Source organism: Saccostrea echinata, unplaced genomic scaffold (assembly GCF_033153115.1).
Source record: "Saccostrea echinata isolate AGI-Se365-2 ecotype Australia unplaced genomic scaffold, CSIRO_AGI_Sech_v1 ptg000054l, whole genome shotgun sequence".
Taxonomy (NCBI): Eukaryota; Metazoa; Mollusca; class Bivalvia; order Ostreida; family Ostreidae; genus Saccostrea; species Saccostrea echinata.
Window position 1 is genome coordinate 32799169 of NW_026889803.1, and position 19911 is coordinate 32819079.

General features: G+C 31.9%; 1 protein-coding gene across 2 annotated transcripts; it reads left to right on the top strand.

The window, feature by feature from the left end:
• The first annotated feature begins 1875 nt into the window (after positions 1-1875).
• Positions 1876-17393, top strand: LOC133205564 (potassium voltage-gated channel subfamily C member 3-like). 2 transcript variants are annotated; one of them, XM_061341401.1, is made up of 3 exons: positions 1876-2112; positions 7758-8573; positions 14507-17393. In XM_061341401.1, the coding sequence occupies exons 1-3, from the start codon at positions 2044-2046 to the stop codon at positions 15536-15538; spliced, it is 1917 nt and encodes a 638-aa protein (XP_061197385.1). In that variant the 5' UTR covers positions 1876-2043; the 3' UTR covers positions 15539-17393. The 2 variants fall into 2 exon arrangements, with proteins under 2 accessions (XP_061197385.1, XP_061197386.1); XM_061341402.1 differs by lacking the exon at positions 1876-2112 and adding an exon at positions 2378-2470.
• The last annotated feature ends 2518 nt before the right edge of the window (positions 17394-19911 follow it).

Consider the following 19911-nt stretch of genomic DNA (forward strand, 5'->3'; position numbering starts at 1 on the left):
AAGTTTTTGTGTTAAAACTGTTTTTGTTAGAAAAACTTAGTAATGACACGACAATATTTGAACATGTTGTTTGTTCGTAATACTCTGCGTCTGAAAATTTAGGCAACTAAGCTAGGCCTATATGTTGGACAGTCATTCGATCGTTCTAAAGTTAAATCTCATCATTGAAAGATAAATATCAAATGATAGGAAATAAATCTTATAATTTTTTCTTTCGTCGATATATCATAGAAAGCTTGGACGTAAAATTTCATCAATCCAATGCGCGTAGATCTGTACATTCAGCCATTTTGAATTTCAGCAACGTTGTTGTAATGTATTCCTACGCACAGTCTTCGATGCTTAAATTAAATATTAAAGTGAAAGAAAGTTTCATTTTATTATTTTTAAACCATAATTAAATGATAAGAAATGAAAGTAATATTTTTTTCTTTGACCGAAGTATCAAACAAAAATTTGGACGGAAAACGTTTTCATCAATGCGCTACGCGCATTGATGACGTTTTCCGTCCAAATTTTTGTTTGATATTTCGGTCAAAGAAAAAAATATTACATTCATTTCTTAAATCAACGAAATTTTCACAGAATCAAGAAAACAATATCACTAGGTGATGGTATCAGTTAGATTAAATTTGACCGTTTTATATTAGAGGCAAGGTCAAGTCAAGGTTATTACCTTTTCCCTGGGCATTAAGAATAAAAAATTACTGTTGCCAATCATGCGATGCCTACTTCTATTTCAAAAGATTAAATGTTTTTCTTTTTGCATAAAGAGATATTACCATATAGGGTCTATAAGATGATATAACCAAATTGACATAAATAATTTAACTAATACGGATATTGGCTAATCCGAATTTTCTCTATTTTTCTTAATTTTTTAGGATATTTTAGTTATTTTTATATGCTTCCTATATTTAATTTTTTCTTATTTTCACATATGGTAAAATTGATACAAAAAGATACAAAATGATATAAAAACAAAACGTTTTGATCGCTAACTAAGAGAGAAAAAACACTTTTTACGGATTTTTGGCTCAAATCTGTACTTAGATTGGAAGCTTTTAAAAGCTAACATAATTGTAGTTTGTTTAGAAAACCATATTTATTTGATATATTTTTAACAAACTTTAGTCCCTTATCATTAATTAAACTTACATTTAAAAATTTCTTCAAGTCTTTGATTGTGTAAATATTATAACTAAATTCATTGTTCTATAATAATTTTGAGAGGCAGAAAATAAGATATTTTCATATGCCGCCATTCCGCCAAAAATATAGTCCTTGCTAGATTTCAAACTCAGTAAACCATTTCTATTTAAAGTTGTACAATTGTGATGAGGGAAGGAAAATATGATCTTTTAAATCTCTTACATCTAAATATATAAAACATATAAGCAAATATACTTTGAATATTTCATCTAGTCAGAAACCCGACAAGAATCCCTCCTTAAGGTAAATTCAAAATCCAAACTATGGAGACAACGGTGTTTGCACAGTGGGATGTCAATTTGCATACTGTCAAAGAAATCAAAACCATTTAGCATTTGTGACTAGTAACCTTTTGTTTCATATGTTAAATATTTCAACTTACAGAATGAGATTATTGCCCCCCCCCCCCTCCAGCTTGTAATCCTGTCTTCTCTCCTGAAAAATAACTTTTGTACAATATACTGGGCCCTTTGGAATATCGAGTATTTATTAATATAATGCTTCTTCACAAAGATTGGACTTTCTGAATTCTATCAGCAAACCTCCGACCGCTGAATCATCGTCATTGTACACAGTACTGTAAAAGTCGCGTCACATTCAAGTACACTCTTGTCGTATATTTTTGTTTCTGTGCCAGACAAACTCTAAGTTAACCCTCTCCATGCCTCCTTTCTCTCTTGCTCGTCAACATTTGTCTCGTAATTGTGCTTTAGGCATCACAGACGATATAAAACATGGCTACCAATTTTCGCACCGAATGTTAAAGTCCTCAAAATGTTTGAATATATAGGCCATTGTCATAATTTGTGACACCTAAATGGAAATTTTATTATGGTGTTTTTTATTCAGATAATGGATTTTAATTTGATTGCTACTTCTGCACCGTTTCCTTGCAGCAAGGTAGGCAATTGGTTTTATTTTCTTAAAAAATACACGTTTTTGCGAGTTTCTTTTTTACTGCTTTTTTGGTCATTTTCTCGTATCTTCATCACAAAGGCACATCTAAGTAGGGTAACTCTCATCACTGGCACTCGCGGTACTACATCAAAAGATAACGATCAAAAGAGTACAGACAAGAGCCTTACATAACGTCTGTTCCTAAAACAATACATCCGTGACGTATGAATGTGAAGTGTCTAAACGCTTGTTTGTTTGGCCCCATATTTTATGATTTTTTATGTTGCTGAAATAAGTATCGCCTTTGGGTTAATGAAGGGTCTCCTCAGCGCTGTCTACCATTCGCAAGTCGAAGGACTGGGTAAGTGTTTGGTCGGTGTGAGTTGTTATTTAGACACAGTAATATAGTTGTTTTTATTAATTAGCAAAGAATTTTGATGTACTCGAAGTTGCTTTTCCTGGGTTTTTTCATGAACCACGTGATTTTCCATGCATTTGTTTGATGTACAAAATACAGAGGGAAATCAGAATAGAAATACATGTATACTTATATGATAAAGGAACTGTTATCTACAATTCATTTTCTTGCAAGTTATCCTTGCTTTGAACTAAATTTTATTCTTTCTTAACTCAAATTTGAATGTATTATTTTCTAAACAACGAGTCTAAAACAAAGGCCATAACAATATAATTTAAGAAACTTCCGTGCAACTAAACAGCAAATCTGCTGTTTCCCATAATTTTCTGTAAAGGTTCAGACGCGATATGCAGAGATCAAATATTATTTTACTGTGCTCATTATAGTATTATGCACCTAGGCAATTATGCTTTCTACATTATGAATAGAGAAGGGTGCATAAAACGAGCTTGACTTACTTTAGCCTTAAATACACCCTTCTCCTCAACTAAACATTTTGATAAAACATTTGATATCGCTTTGAAGAAAAAGTAAATGTTTATAGAACATTTAAACGTTTCTCACCTATTTGTACAGTTGTATTTTTGTTTAAGCTTATTCAAGAAATGTATTTCAATTATGTCTGACCTGATATTAACTTTCACCCAGACATTTTTTTATCCAGCATGTCAGTACTTAATGTTAACTATGTCGAGATGAAAATTATTAGATTATATATTCATAATTACTTTTTAAAAAGCTGATACACATTACTTCGGAGTGCATTCAAATTATTTATTTCCTTCAGCGTAAATTAATACCATACTTTTTTCCTTGGGGATGCGAAAGATTATGGAGAAATCATATCTTACGTAAATTTATGATAATCATCATACCTTCAGTACATAGGAAATTGTACATACCTGTAAAATGACATGTAATTAAAACAAACAACCTGCATTGAGAATAAGTCTGAATTTACCACATATTGTAGGAATAGTACTAGTCCATGCAAGTGATTTTTTTTTTGTCAACTTGCGTACTGAATCGTGGAATTGTTCAAGGAAATTTAACTTTTTAAAATAAATTATTAAAATATGTTAAGATTTTAAAGATATTTATAGTTGATTAAGAAACAGAGCTAAATTTTTTGATGGAAATTAATGGACGAAGACGATATGAAAGTCTGTCACCCTAAGTAATTTTTTTCGGCATCTTTTCATTAATCGCGCCAAGGAACACTTCGTAAGGTCAATCAGAGATATGTTTTGGTTCCAGATATGCCAGAACACATTCTTTTTATGATGCACGATTGCTGAGAAACAATAATGTGCATACGCTTTACGTGCAGATGTAGATAAATTACTTGAATGTTTGACAGTTTGTCGTTGTCTTATGGGCTCCAAGAGTATGCAAAGATGTCAAAGCCCTGCTGTGAGGTTTCATCATGATCGTAAATAATTCGTCCAATGCCACTTGCTTTATCCATTCAGTTCATGCATGTGTTCCAAGTATCTTTATTATTTTTTGGTGCTGAAAAGTATCAGGTTGAAAGAAACTTATTCTCTTCGACTGGCAAATGGATAAACAAACAAGGACGTTTTACCATGTATTAGTTTCCTATAGTAACAACATGATCGCACTTTTTTATGTTGTACTTACATTCCCAAGTAAATGAAATTACAGGATCTATAAATACTGATAATATTGCTTGTTCAGATGCATAAGGTTCAAGTACGTCCTAAATACCATGAAGTAAGTCCTTGGTAACGTTACAAACTGATGAACACCTTCATTGAATCTCGCAATGCAACAGGTATAACATTTTTATCATCTAACAGACCAAAGCCATTTCTAAAAATAATTTGGAAATTTTACAAGAGGTTTATTGTTTGCATTTAAATATAGATTTTAATCCTTTTTCTCCTTTCCGTTTTTTTTTTCTTTTCTTAAGTGATCACGAAACATGTACTCTTACTGAAAGAGTACAACTTGGATCTAATCCGAACAAAACACAAGCTGATTAACTAATTGCTGTTCCGACAAAGCAGTCTCGACCGATTGTAGATCATGTATGGTATCCCCTAAAACAATATCAAATATATCATATATTTGATATTATGTGAGCCAGTTACTAGGAGAGTATTAAAATTGTATTTCAATAATTAATTATACACTTTTCATTTTCGCACAATTTTCAACATTTTCCCTCAAGTCCAGCTTCTTAATTTAATACATGTGTACCTACTTGAACCCATGAAGTGCACGTTAGAGCATAATCAATTTAAAGTTCATATTAATAATAGCAAGAATTAAAAATACTTAATACATTTTTTGAATTAACAAAGGAAAGGTGAAATTCACGAACGAAAATATATTTATATCTATCAAAACTTTGCTAGGAATGGAAGAATTACATGTAAGTACTCGTAATTATAATTAAAAACATTTATAATTTTTCGAATTAAATGGTTATATATTAATTTTGTATATAAAATAATTAACTGTCCCGATAATTTAAGGTTAAATTCTCTCAATTCGGCTCAATAGTTATACATACAGGAACATATAGAAAATTTTATATAACAAAAAACTTGGAACAATAATGAAGTATTATAAGAGTGAATATATATACAACTTTGGTGTAATTGTAATTTGCACTTATTTACCAATTGAAAACAGATGTATATAAGGAATCCAAAAACATGCCATGTGTCAGAAAAAAGACCAGCCTTCGCGCGAGTTTCTCTGTAACACATACACGTTTTTATCATAAACACAGGGAAACATGAGGTTTTTATTATCGTGACATATATAATGCAGAGAAATAATTAGTTAAACATGTTTTTTTTTTTTTTAAAAAAAACAACAACAACGATATTTAATAATTTGAGGGAAGTGGGGAACATTGCGATACAAAGTAATAATGATAATAAAAAGAATACCTGAAACAGTCCTCTAGACGAAAACTACTTTTTATATTTGTACATAATTTTTTCAAAGAATCAACATTATTTTGGCATATGACTTCACAAAACTTCATAGACTTTGGATTAGAACAAAATTTTTGGTTCAGAAAATCTTTCCTCAATTGATATTCATCTCCTATATGATTACTATCGCATAACCTACAAAATCTTTCATTTCTTTGAGTACCATTCCATCTACCTGTTTCAAGTGGAAGGTGGTGGTTTGTGGTTCTAAATTTAACTAAAGTTTTTTTTTCTAAATTTACATGAAAATAGTGTTAAATATTTTTCGCACTCAAAATTGGTTTTAAAAATTCTATAATTTAAACTTTTTGAAGATTCTTGAACTTCATTATTCCACTTTTGAATGTATTGATCTTTTAATCTTTGTTTGACTGTAGCAGCTATCCAATTTACATTATGGAAATATTGCTCGTACTATATATTTGATAAAACACATCTGTCAAAAATATTTTGTTCAAATGAAATCCAGTAGTTTGTCATTTCTCCTTTATCATATTGTTTACGTAAATACATATATACAATACTACACAATTTGTTTTCTTTTCCATGGACAAGTTTTGCCCAATATTTTATCATTCTTGAGTATATATTTACGTATAATGGGAACCGTCCAGTACACAATACAGGCAAATGATAAAGATACTACATTATGGAAACATATGATAAGATTTTAAGAAATTCGTGACAGAATGAAATTGAAATTATTTTTAAATAACCAAAAATGAGACTTCATAAATGGCATTTAACAAATTAGTGTTTCTCTTTGTTTTGTACCTTTCAATATACTCGTACATGTATATTGATAAAGCTTCTTAATTATTTTTTTTTTTGGGGGGGGGGGGTTGAGGGCTTCAAGTTGCAAGTTGATTTTTTTAGATTCAGAATTTAGTTGTCAATATATACTCCGAAGCTTTGTCTCGTTGTCAATATCAGTATTTTTCTGGTCAGTATAAAATCATATTGCCATCAAAAGTCCATAATGTAAAAGTACATATTGACTTAAATGTTCGCTATTTTTTCTGAAAGATAGGCCTGGGTAATAATTATAAAAAAAACAACAACAAAGAAACGAACATCAGCATTTTGCGACAGTTGGTCATCATCTATCAATTAGGAACAATAAAATATATCGCCCGGTAATTATTTATCTTCCCACGAACCTATATACCTGTCTTCAGCCATTAACTTCGGTTTCTGTTTACTGTTGTGGTGCTTTACCAACATACATGCACACTTCGGACGTTTTGTTCCTTCACCTGTAACATGCCAGGCGAATTTTTTGTTTTATCCACCTTCTCTAGATCCCCGCCCTATACTTTTGAACAAATGCTATATTTATCCCCAAAAGATAGTAAGTTTAAATACATTTTTTTGAGTTCCACCACTTTTAATTATCATTTATCATACAAATATGTTTAAATGCATAAAGAAAATGAACTTTAAATATATATTTTATTGGGTTTATACTGTATAGTATATATTAACTCCAAATGATCTAATTTGAGTGCTCCTTCATTAATCATTTATTCTTTTGCAAAATTGCCCGATCTCCCATATTGAAACTTCTGTTACCTTCTGGGACTTTAAACAACCGATAGCAATGATTACAACACGAAAGTGTAAAATTAAATTAGCGGCGATAATAAAAGTCAGTAATATATATTACCAGGAGGAAAACAGATATAACAATGAGGACTTATTGGGCCAAGAAAGTCGAAGCAAACGTATTTCAGGCTATTGTGAGGAGAGGGGTCAGCATTCGCGTTCAACACTAGCCAGTGAAACCAAAACACTAATTTTCTTGGCCTGATGTTTTCCCTCGCGTCAATACCGTACAACTTGGAGGTTGTAGAAACAATGTAGACACCCATCGACCAGTTAGATGGTTTAAGTCATTATACACCTGAAAACGTTGATTTTCGTTTACCTATAACGAAGAAGTTTTTTAAAGATTGACAGTTTTAATTATGTGCTAATTTAAATCCAGTCTGCATTGCTTAAGACATTGGATTTTCATAGTTTGCTTAAAACATTATACGTGTGTCTTGGACGAACGTTCTTCAGCAATGAAATGGAACTAAAAGCGCGCAACAGTTTCTTTTTCTTCACGTCGCTTCTTCTGTTGAAATAAGGATTTCTAATACTTATCATTCCTAAGCTTGCATTGATATTCAAAATGTGAACATATATTGGTAGATTTAGTGTACACTAAATAGTTCTAGATCATGAATTACTGTATTTCTGCCTTTCCTACTCAGACTCGGCGAACGTCCATACCACTCTCCAGGGATTCGACGAAACGGAGAAAGCAATGTGTCAACCATGGACGGTATAAATCTACCCGGCTCATGACACCGCACTCAGATGAAAGTGAAGAAGAAACCAATAATTGCGTCAACTGTGATGCGCAAAGGTCTACAAATAACAAACACAGCCGTCAGGTAGAAAACACAAACAGAAAGAGTTCAGATGGCAATATGGCGTTCCCTGCCCTCTCTGTGATGGGTGGCGGGGGACAGGTTGTCAGATCCCGAAGTAAAGTCAGCATCAATGAACCCGATGACGAACAACGAAGCCCATACCGAAACAGCATCAACTTAAAAAACAAGGAAACGGTCATTCTCAATGTTGGTGGACAAATTTTCGAAACATATAAACAAACACTTAGCAGATTAAAATCGTGTAAGCTGGCCAGTGAATCAGAACTTCGAAGATATTATCGTGAAAGCAAGGACGACTACTTTTTCGACAGGGATCCGCAGTTATTCAGTGTTGTGTTGAATTATTTACGGACAAATGAACTTCATCTGCCAACGTATCTTTGTGGCCCAGCAGTCCAGAGGGAATTTGACTACTGGGGGATCGAGGAAGAGGACATAGAACGATGCTGTTGGCAGCCCTACAACACGTGGAAAACTCAAAACAAGTCTTTGGAGAAGTTGGAGTACGATCGAAAAAGATCCATGACTCAGCAGCATTTAGAGAAAGACAGGAACAGCCCACATTTCTGGACCCGATGTAAAGCTGTAGTGTGGAACTTCCTTCAAAACCCAAATACCTCACTAGGTGCTAAGGTAAGTCACTTGGTTAATTTCTTTCATTTGTACATTAAGGCAATATACAGGGTGTTTTTGCATAACTGTTGTACTGGAGAAACGCATGAAAAACTACCCCAGTCCCCCACGCTTTCCAACCTATACTATCTTCTGTTAGTGTAGCAGCGCTGGTAATTATGGTACTTTAGAACTACTCTATATGTGGTTGGGAGAGTAGAAGCAAAGAAGCTTAATTTACTGTTCTATAGAAGAGTCAGTCCCTTTTCAATTTTTTTGGCTGCTTTTTTTGTGGCAAAATATTTGATTATTGCGTCCTTGATATAAGTAATGAAGAGTATTTTGGATTAAACAATATATTTGCCTTGTGTTGTCAAATGATATACTCTAGTCTAATAGTCAGTAAACATTGATTAAGTATCTAATAGTGTATACATCTAGTAATTTAGTGCATTTAAGTCAGCTACACTCTGTGAAATCGTTAACATTCTTCACTAAAATTCTGTTGATTTTCAAGCGATTGATTGCTTGACCAGTTATTATTTGTATGCATATACATACAACTCAATGGAAAAACAAAAGCAAACAAAAAGAAAACAAAAATAACTAGCAGCTATAGGTGTCATTCCATTTACTTCATTGGTCAATATGCAGAGAATATTGTCACTTTTTTTTTTTTTTTTTTTTTTTTTTTTGCCGTTCATAGTAACATCTTCGCAAGTGATGGGCCTAATCTGAGTTGCATCATCAAATAACTAGACCTCTAGAAAATAACGATACTATGGTGTGTGGTCCATTGTTATATTTTTATACAGTTTTGACATTAAAAGCAGATGGCTTTCTTTGATTAATCCACCCTTTGTTTCCAGACTCGAAAAAACAAAAGAAAATTAAGAAAAACCAAAACAAAAACCGTAAATGGCAATATATATGGAGTGAAAAAATCTTATTTAATGTTTTAAAAATCATTTTAAATTTTAAAATCATTGTTACAAGTGTAAAAATTGCTTCAAATTCAATATCTTTTTGAAAATGCTGTTACTTTTGTAGATACAATGTAAATTTAGAGTACAGTGTACATGCATTGAATTTATTGGTTGATGTGACTGTACTGTATACTTTTAGGGATATAGTATTCTGCTCACTGCTGTACATATATATATATATATATATATATATATATATATATATATATATATATATATATATATATATGTATATATATATATATATATATATATATAGGAAATGAATACGTTTAAAGCCAATGATAAACAAGAAAAATTAACCAAAATCAATCCATGAAGCATTTATATATGTATGTATATGTATAAATAAAAGATATCTCCGAAAACATGACTGACGTGTCCATCAAAAAATAACATTTATCAGGTGATAATGGCCACAAACTCAAGGTTTACATAAATATATTGTTATTACATTGATTTTTCCTGTGAAGTGAGAAAAAATATACCTTAATTTTCCTGAGATGTACACACTAATTAGCAGTGGACGTTATATAAATAGATGTTTGGCTCTCAAGCATCGCTGGAACTGCTGATATCTTTGTTAGAGTCTTTGTATCGATAAGCTAAATGTAAATCAAAGGACTAATTATAGACTGTTCAGCTTTGTTTCGTAGTATATCATCGCTATTTTGTAAGGTAGGACAAAACAGGGGAATTAGCACTTTTGAAAATAACCTGAATATCATATACCGGTATATGGGGTTGAGGAGATAGGTTTTTTTGTTTTTGTCTGTTTTTTTTCTTTTGCTTTTTTTTTGTGTGTTTTTTGATGCGAAAGCGCGAAAATAGCAATAAACGAAACAGAATCATACAGTACAAGTTTAAAACATGTCACTGGTTCTGAAACTTGATGGAACTTGATTAATGACTTATAGCAAAGATAGAGATTCAAGGTCGCATGTTATTAAGTTATGCGGGATTTGAACAAAGTAAATGCACCAAAATATCCCTGACATATTATCATTTGGACATAATAAGGTTATAGTCACTGTGGTTTTATCTACTAAATTTCAAAACACACTTATTATCAAACAGAGTTAAATGTAAAGGAAAAATTATTCTATTATTAAATACATGTATAAATGCTGAAAACCTAGTAATAAATATGTATTACATTACATGTTCACATGCATGCATATAGAGGTGAGGACATTGGTTTTTTATTAATGCGAAAGCGCAAAATTAGCATGAACAAAACCGAGACTGCGAATACACTACATACTGTATCTATTTATGATAATTATGTTAAAATTTGATTGAAACGTGATAAATTAATAAATATGGTTGGCTGAAATAGATTCAAGGTCGGACGAAGTATTGCTGATATTAAAAAAAAAACATCTAGGTCATGTGTGATTTGAACTTATAGTAAATGGACCAAAATATTCATAATGCAGCACTGCACAAAATGATTTGATGAATAAAATCACAGTTGGTCAAACTGATATCAAAACACCTGAAACAAATATAATAAAATAGAGTTAAATGTATTTCACTGTAATATGAAAACACGAAAATAATTCGAATATTATCTGCATGTGTAATTGCTGAAAACTTAGTTATATGTATTATTAATTACATTATTATTAATATTACAATGTATTTTTACAGGTTCAAAACCTTTTATACTTATTGTAAGCCTGCAAATATCATATCTTTGTGGATTTTTAAATATAAAATTGTTTGGTTCATATATAACACCCCCCCCCAAAAAAAAACAAAAACAAGATAACATTCTAGCTGTCCTGTTTTAATTTTCGTAATGACCCCTACGGAGTCAGAACATGACATGATCAAGATTATCCCCAACATCCGTCTACCCCCTAAATGTTATTAGGGCCACGTGTAGGATGTATACAGAAATAAGTCATGATATACGATATAGCAGTGGTATGTCTTGTATCCTCAGTAATGCCGGAAATTTTAAAGAATTCTCAATCAAAGATCTTATTCTCAATGAAGGTATTTAATAAATTAGGACAGTTTTCGAAAAGGGCAACCCAGAAGATTAGTAATGAAATGTGCTGAAGTTGCAATAAACTAGAATATACATGTATATGTATAGTATTAGGTCAGAACTATACACATTTTAAGTAATTAACACCTATAGCCGATAAACTAGGAAATGCGGCTTCTCATATATTTTCACCTCCAACAATAGGAATACAGTGCATACGAAAATTGGGAGGGGTAAACCGTATTATTTACTAAATGCATTGATTAAAAACATCTTCGCCGGCCAAGAGTGACGATCCGCTCCTCTCCTCTGTGAAAAGAGGAGAGGAGCGGATCGTCACCCTTGGCTAGCGAATATGTGATAAAAAGGGATCATCAATGATTGAAACTATTTCATGTACATGTATATTAATATGGCGAAATATCCCTCCAATTTGATAATTAAATGACACTTGAGATTCACAATTTATCTATTGCAATAAAGATGTGGTAAAATCGGCATGAAAAAAGTGGATTTTAAGATTAAATTTTATATTAAATTTATATCTTTTATAGTATCTAATGTATTTCTGAGATTCTGAATTTGGATCCCATCTATTTGAAATGTAGTAGCTTTGTTGCTTCTACGAGGGGGGTGGGGGGGGGTGTAGGGGAGAACTTGAATATACACTACATGGAAATACATGCATATTAGTACTATTAACTTAAGCCCTTCTGTTCTTGAGAATATTTTATCCATGGATTTGAATAGACTTGAATGTACACTAAATGGGGAGACTTCCAACTGGTTCTCCTATATTTGAAAAGAGTTTTAGAATGTTTTTTTTTTCTTAGTTTAAATTCTCATGTTAAACTTTTATTCATTATTGTGGCCCGAGTATGATTTGAACAAACTAAAATGTACACGATAGGTTGATTCTAAGATACATCTATCAATATAACTAATTAAACCTCTAGCTTAGATTAGCAAAAATTAAAAATTAATTTACTAAGCTTCGATAGAATTGAAATTGACGCCAGATAAGAATGTATATTGAAATGAAATATTATATTTGCGATAATTACAAGTGACAAACATAATAAAAGAACTGAAGGTGTGAAAGGGGGTCTAATGAGATTAAGTAAACGTAGAACTAAAAAAAAAATAAGAAAAAAAAAACAAACAAGAAAAAAAAAAAGATCGAAAAATTTCCCGAAAAAAATAAGACAATCAGATTAGATCTTCGCGTAGGAAGTAAATAGGCCTTATAATTTAACTTCCATTGTTAAATTGGAAAAAAAAGACGCACCCGATAATATAAAAATAGGACATGTTTTTAAAGTATGTAGAGATCAAATATCAGTTATATTGAATAATCACGAACTGTTACTACATCGAAGACGACAAGTACCTTGTAATAAATACTGAGAAGAACTGATTTCCTGAAACAAGAGACCGTGAGAAAAGGGTTTTTTTCCCCACACAGAAATTTTAAGCCTTTTTGCGATTTTTAATCATTTGATTTGAATGTATATTTCTAAGTTCACTGTACATGTTTTCGTTTAAACAAAACAAAAACAAACAAACGAACAAACAAACAAAAAAATATGAATTTATAAAAAGAAAATGTATTTCTTTTAGTTACACTTTTTTTTTTTTTTTTTTTTTTTGTAAATTTTTTAAATGTTCCCCAGATAACTTAAGTTATCTAGTCATGACTTATATCAATCACTTTAACGTTCAGCTATAAAGATTCAAAAGGATTTTTGACGTTCCATTATGAATTTGTCGTAATCGTTCAGTAATCTTTTTAATTATTTTTCACAATATATTATTTTTGAGTCAGACCTTAACTTGTCTATATATGTTGCAATCTGGATCTACGAATTCAAGTTGCAAACTTTTCGCCATTGTTGGTGATGATCTAATTTCTACCCAAAACCTACTTCAATACTTGTCTCAATACAGTATTTTATTTTGATCTGAACACTTTCTTGATATTTACTACAAGGTGTACTAGAAATTTCGGCCCTTACATTATTCACCCTCCAGATCTCAATTGATTCACTTTACAAACACCAGCTGCTAGGTGTACGTTAAATACTGTTTTTCCTTTTCATTCATAATTGACGTATGTATGTATATATATACAGTTGATTAATAACAGCCTTAGTTTTTATTTCGCAAACAGACTGTCCTTTTAGCTTTAATAAATTCGTTGCTATGAGACAACGTTTCTAAGATAAGATTAAACATCGGCAATTTTGATCAAACAAGATCTCGTTTCCTAAAATACCCACAAAACATCGAGCAATATGAAATCAGTGCACCACACCCTATTCAATCTGCGGAGTCATAATATCGGATTATATGATTATTTCTATAGACAAAAATAGTTTGCCTACAAAGAGAAGAAGATCATATATCATATTCATAGTCTGTGAAAAAAGTCAATCACTGACTATCATGGTACTAAAATACATATTTATTGTTTTTTTCTATATATATAATTCAAAAGTACTTAAAAGATGATGTCACACAGCAAAAATAATCATAAAAGAAAAAGAAAATGCACAGTTTTCAAATTTCATTCAAAATTTCTGGATTTCATAATCCGTCTTCAGGTGTACAGAATTTGAACTTTTGAGTTCAAATTATGTACTCCTGAAGACGGATTATGAAATCCAGAAAGCGCTTGTGTTGAATGAAATTTGGAAACTGTGCATTTTCTTTTATGATTTTATATATATATATATATATATATATATATATATATATATATATATATATATATATATATATATATATATATATATATATATATATAGTATTGAGATTATCAAAAACATCTGTCTGACGTTTTGCAAAGATTATATAGTTTTTTGGTGCCAAAAACTGGTACATGTGTGTTTTTCTAGCGCATTCTGAATAGCATCCTGCAATTATTAGAATTTGTATAAATGATTTAAAATCATTTATTATCTTTTCAGATATATGCGTGGATTTCCATCATTTTTGTCTTCCTTTCTATTTTCTCATTCTGCGCGGAAACGCATCCATTATTTCGGATTTCAAAACATACAGATTTCCTCAAGGACTATGAAACTCTATACGATCTCTTCACATTTTCCAACATTCACGAAGCCCGAAACCACACGGTCATCCAATCGAACACAACCACCGCCGATCCCGTGGTTCCGAAAAATGACACAGTAGTTCATCCGGCGCTCATTATCATGGACCTTGTTTGTGTGTCGTTTTTTACGGTGGAATTTTTAACCCGATTCATTTTTTGTCCCCGGAAGTGCCAATTTATTACCGCCTTACAAAACATAATCGATTTCGTTGCTATACTTCCAGATTATATCGAATTTTTCTTAAAGCTTTCCAATCCACAAGGAAATGACTGGCCTTTCATGGACTTCATTTTTATTTTACGCATGTTAAGGTTATGTCGTATATTTAGACTCATCCGCCATGTTCCTGGACTATGGATATTACTTTATACTCTAAAGGCTAGTTTTAATGAACTCCTCCTTATGTTTGTCTTTCTGCTGATCGGGATGGTCATCTTTGCCTCCTTGATACATTTTGCGGAACCGGACAGTGGCTACGACAACATTCCAATAGGTTTCTGGTGGAGTGTCATTACTATGACAACTGTGGGTTACGGTGATATGAACCCTGCAACAGCTCCTGGCTACGTCATCGGAAGTCTCTGCGCAATATCCGGTTTATTGATGATCGCTTTCACTGTCCCAATTATTGTTAGTAACTTTGTTCTGTACTACACTCATGTCCAGTACGGTTGTATTCGCCATGGACGAGATAAATCTAAGTTACTGGAAATCACGAGCGATGAGGAGGAAGAAGATGAAAAAGACGAAAGTTTGAAGGACATTTGCTGTCAGGTGGATGAGGTGAAGCAGACGAAAGAGGATGAAAAGGAAGATAAACAGTCTGAATTAACTGAGAATGGTCATTCTCGAGGAACAGATGGCAACTGCAATAACCTTGGATGAAATGTATAAATACCATGAATATGATTTAGTTTGATCAACTTACCTTTTCAATTGTTTGTTCAATTGTTAATAGACCTTCTACATGCAATGTATTGTCATATTTTGAACGTTTATCTGTAACGTAGTTTTAAATAAGTTTTGCATTTATATTAGATTCAGGAAATTTTTCCATGAGAATTGAGCACATTTCAAATTGAATGATAGAAACAACTTCTTTATTTTAAAATTATAAGTCATGGTTCATGTATACTCATGTTCACATTCCCAATATACACAGATTTAAGATCCACTCCCGCTCTTCCGTGTACAGTGGGGACGGATTCAAAATCTATGGCTTTTATTATGATGGCACTTTTCTTGAAAAAGTTATACATTTCTTGATTTCACGTCAGATAGTGTAAAATTCTTTTTATATCACATATTTGACACATTGTTTCATTTAAATCATTCCAAGTGTCTACATTCATACAACAATGTTTCCTATTTTCATTTTTATGCATATTTTACTCTACCTTCAGGGGCATTATGAAATAAAGCAGGTTTTAGAGCGATATTAAAGATGCAGTATTGTATCTTACTAAGAAATACTATCTTTGATGATAATTAAGGTATCGATATATCCCTTAAATAATATCGATTGGTCGATATATCAAATTATATAGAATATAAGTCACATATCTTTTAATTCAAGAAAAAAAAAATAAAACAGACCTTTGAGAAAATTTTGTAATATCTGGTCTGACTCCAATATTAGAAATGAGTCTATAGCTTTAATAGTGTGGCTAGACGGACATTTTCAGTCCGTGTGATCTCCGGACTAATGATGCATTTTGCAAAATAAATCCGCATCTGCATGATCTTTGAAAATTTACATGTATTTAATAATTTTAAATCCATATAATAATGCATCGATACTCAAAAAGAAAAAAAATCGATATTGTATCATTTACAGTGTATATATCAATATCTATACTTATAAGGTATTGATGGCATTGAAAATATCTGCAATAAATGTTATATACCGTAGTTGTAGGAAAGTTTTGAAAATAAAATATATAGTTACATGTAGTTGCAGAAAATTAGGGGGGAAATTGGAGACATTTCGTCCTTGTTCTTTAAGTTGGACGCGTATTATATAAGGCAGAGTGCTTGGCTGGATGACCGATTTTATTGAACGTATTATGAAAATATTTCCTACTCATTTCCGCCGAAATATGGCTTAAAGATTGCCGACTCGGCGTTAAACAATATTTAATCAATCAGTCATACAAAAACCCAAAACACTATAGTTATAAAGAGACGTGTAATGCTGCTTCTTTTGCATAGTTATTTATATTTTATAGAATGATTTATTTTTATATCTCCGAACAGTGTAATTTTTATGCCCTTATAAAATTTGGACAAAGCTATTAAACATTTAAATCAAATAAAAATTGTAAATATGTGGTATGATAGGGGCATTTGATCCACAAACATCTGAAATAAACTTGCATATAAAGCGAAAAAACCTTGCTAATTAATAACTTTTCGAAAAATATATTTTGGTGTGTATTCTAATTTACAACTTGAAATGGTGGGACTTTCCGAAAAATATGTTTTGATGTTTATCTGGCAACATGATAAGTGATAATAAGGTGCGAGATTTGTCTGTAACAAAAAACATATTTTGTAATTTCACAAACAGCACATGTTTAAAGTTTGTAATAAAGTGAAGTTCCGCACAAGGACGAAAGGTAAATATCACATTTAACTAAATATGGTATATTTATGTAACTTTTTAGTGTAAGTTATATGAATATATACGAAGAAAGAAAATTTCGTACTTATTTGCATTTTGGGGGGGGGGGGCGTAGAATTTTCGTACTGTATTTAAAAAATACATGTATACGTTATATGTTTGAACTTTTTTTCTATATGGAAATATTGTGAATGTTGCAGATTGACATCCCACAACCTAATAAAATGTGTGACTTGTATTTAGTAAAGATGCAACGACTGTATTTTGTTAGAATATAGAAATTCCAAAATAAGGACACAAAGAGAGAGTCCATCTATGTTGTTTGATACCTGTTTTTCTTGCTATTATTATTATTTTTTTACGTTTTTCTTATCCTTGTTGAATCTCTTGGACTGAAATGTCACAACTACATAAGATGGATCTGATTTTCACTTTGTTGCCACAGATAGGGCCTTTTTTCAATACGTTGTTATATTTTTGCCTGCGTGCATTGCCCCCCCCCCCCCCCAATCCTACAACGAATTATCGAGTTAAAAATTACGATTATTTGTTACTGTTATTAAACAGATGATTCTTCAATTACAACAATAAACTATTCCGTCGATTTTTTTTTTTTTTTTTTGAATTCTATGAATTCTTATTTTATCAATATTGCATATTTACGATTTTCTTGAATATTGTTTGACCTCTATTCAATATGTTGTTTTGATCATTCGAATTGTTGTCTACTCACTATACGATAAACCACACTCACCCAACGGTCTTTCTTGCAATGTTGGAGGTTACACAAGTAATAAATATATTATCACTGCATTTCTGTTTTTGTTTTATAGTTCGACTCGTACGAAACCAACCAAGGGCATACAAATTTCAATACAATGCTTATGAATCCTAACGCTTACCTGAGTGGTTCTTGAAAATACGAGGAATTTTTTAATAGGTCAAAATTTTCTTTTTAACAATTTTTAATTTAAAAGGTAGATTTCAATGACTTGAAATCGATCTAAAATTTTGCATGCAGGTAAAGCTTAGCAATTACACGTACCTAATTTGAAATTAATTACATTTTTAAAAACTTTTAGTTCAACATTGATCATTTACTTCTTCAATGGACAAAAGAAAATTTGGTAAGTGAACAATATTTTTAGAAATATCAAAACAATGTCACTCTTCAAATTCTTCAAGGGCATACCGTATACATGTAGATTCCTTGGAACATTTCTACCCATAGCTTGGACTTTCAGTTGTTACTGACCGTTCGGTGTGACGTAAATATAAGCATGTCACCGCCTACTGAAGGTCCTAAGTATCGATAGATTTGTAATATTTTACGCGAAATGACTCGTACATACCTAACCGCGAGAACTTTGCAAAATGAAAGGCGAAGATATTACAATGACAGGTATGAAATCCACCCAAGGCATCTGTCTCAGCAGTATGTAAAGAAGGAAAACACATTTTAATAAACACTTTTAGGTGATAATCATTTAATTCATTCCATATATAAAGAAATGAAATTTTTACGACATGAAAAGCTGTTTCATTTGACGCTCACAAATTCTTCATACATTTTCAGACAATGTTAATTGTGAAATTGGAAGACAATGCGAATATAATGAGATGTTTTGATACGTGACTTAAATTCGATACTTTCAGGTGATAAATATGTTCGCATTTCATTTTTAGCTCACCTGAGCCGAAGGCTCAAGTGAGCTTTTCTGGTCACTTTTTGTCCGGCGTCCGTCTGTCTGTCTGTCCGTCTGTCTGTAAACTTTTAAAATTTTCGACTTCTTCTCAAGAACCACTGGGCCAATTTCAACCAAACTTGCCACAAAGTATTCTTAGGTGAAGGGGATTCAAATTTTTTTCAAATGAAGGGCCACGCCCTCTTTCAAGGGGAGATAATAAAGAATTAGTGAAAAATTAATAGCATCTTTTAAAAATCTTCTTCTCAAGAACCACAGGGCCAGGAAAGATGAAACTCATATGGAAGCATCCTCAGGTAGTGTAGATTTAAATTTGCTCAAATCATGACCCCCGGGGGTAGGGTGGGGCCACAATGGAGGATCAAAGTTTTACATAGAAATACAAAGGAAAAATCTTTAAAAATCTTCTTCTCAAGAACAGCAAAGCCATGATGAGTCATATTTATTTGGAAGCATCCTCAGGTAGGGTAGTGTAGATTCAAGTTTATTGAAATCATGACCCCTGGGGGTAGGGTGGGACGACAATGGAGGATCAAAGTTTTACATAGAAATATGTAGGAAAAATCTTTAAAAATCTTCTCAAGAACAGCAAAGGCATGATGAATCATATTTATACTGAAGCATCCTCAGGTAGTGTAGATTCAAGTTTGTTCAAATCATGACCCCTGGGGGTAGGGTGGGGCCACAATGGAGGATCAAAGTTTTACATAGAAATATATAGGAAAAATCATTAAAAATCTTCTTCTCAAGAACAGCAAAGCCATGATGAGTCATATTTAAATGGAAGCATCCTAAGGTAGTGTAGATTCAAGTTTGTTCAAATCATGACCCCCAGGGGTAGGGTGGGGCCACAATGGACGATTAAAGTTTCACATAGAAATATATAGGAAAAATCTTTAAAAATCTTCTAATCAAGAAGAGCAAAGCCA

Coding starts and splice junctions, on each gene's coding strand:
- LOC133205564 (XM_061341401.1), top strand. CDS start 2,044: ATGGTGTTTTTTATTCAGATAATGGATTTTAATTTGATTGCTACTTCT. Junction 2,113..7,757: donor CACCGTTTCCTTGCAGCAAG/GTAGGCAATTGG, acceptor TTTCCTACTCAG/ACTCGGCGAACGTCCATACC. Junction 8,574..14,506: donor ATACCTCACTAGGTGCTAAG/GTAAGTCACTTG, acceptor TTATCTTTTCAG/ATATATGCGTGGATTTCCAT.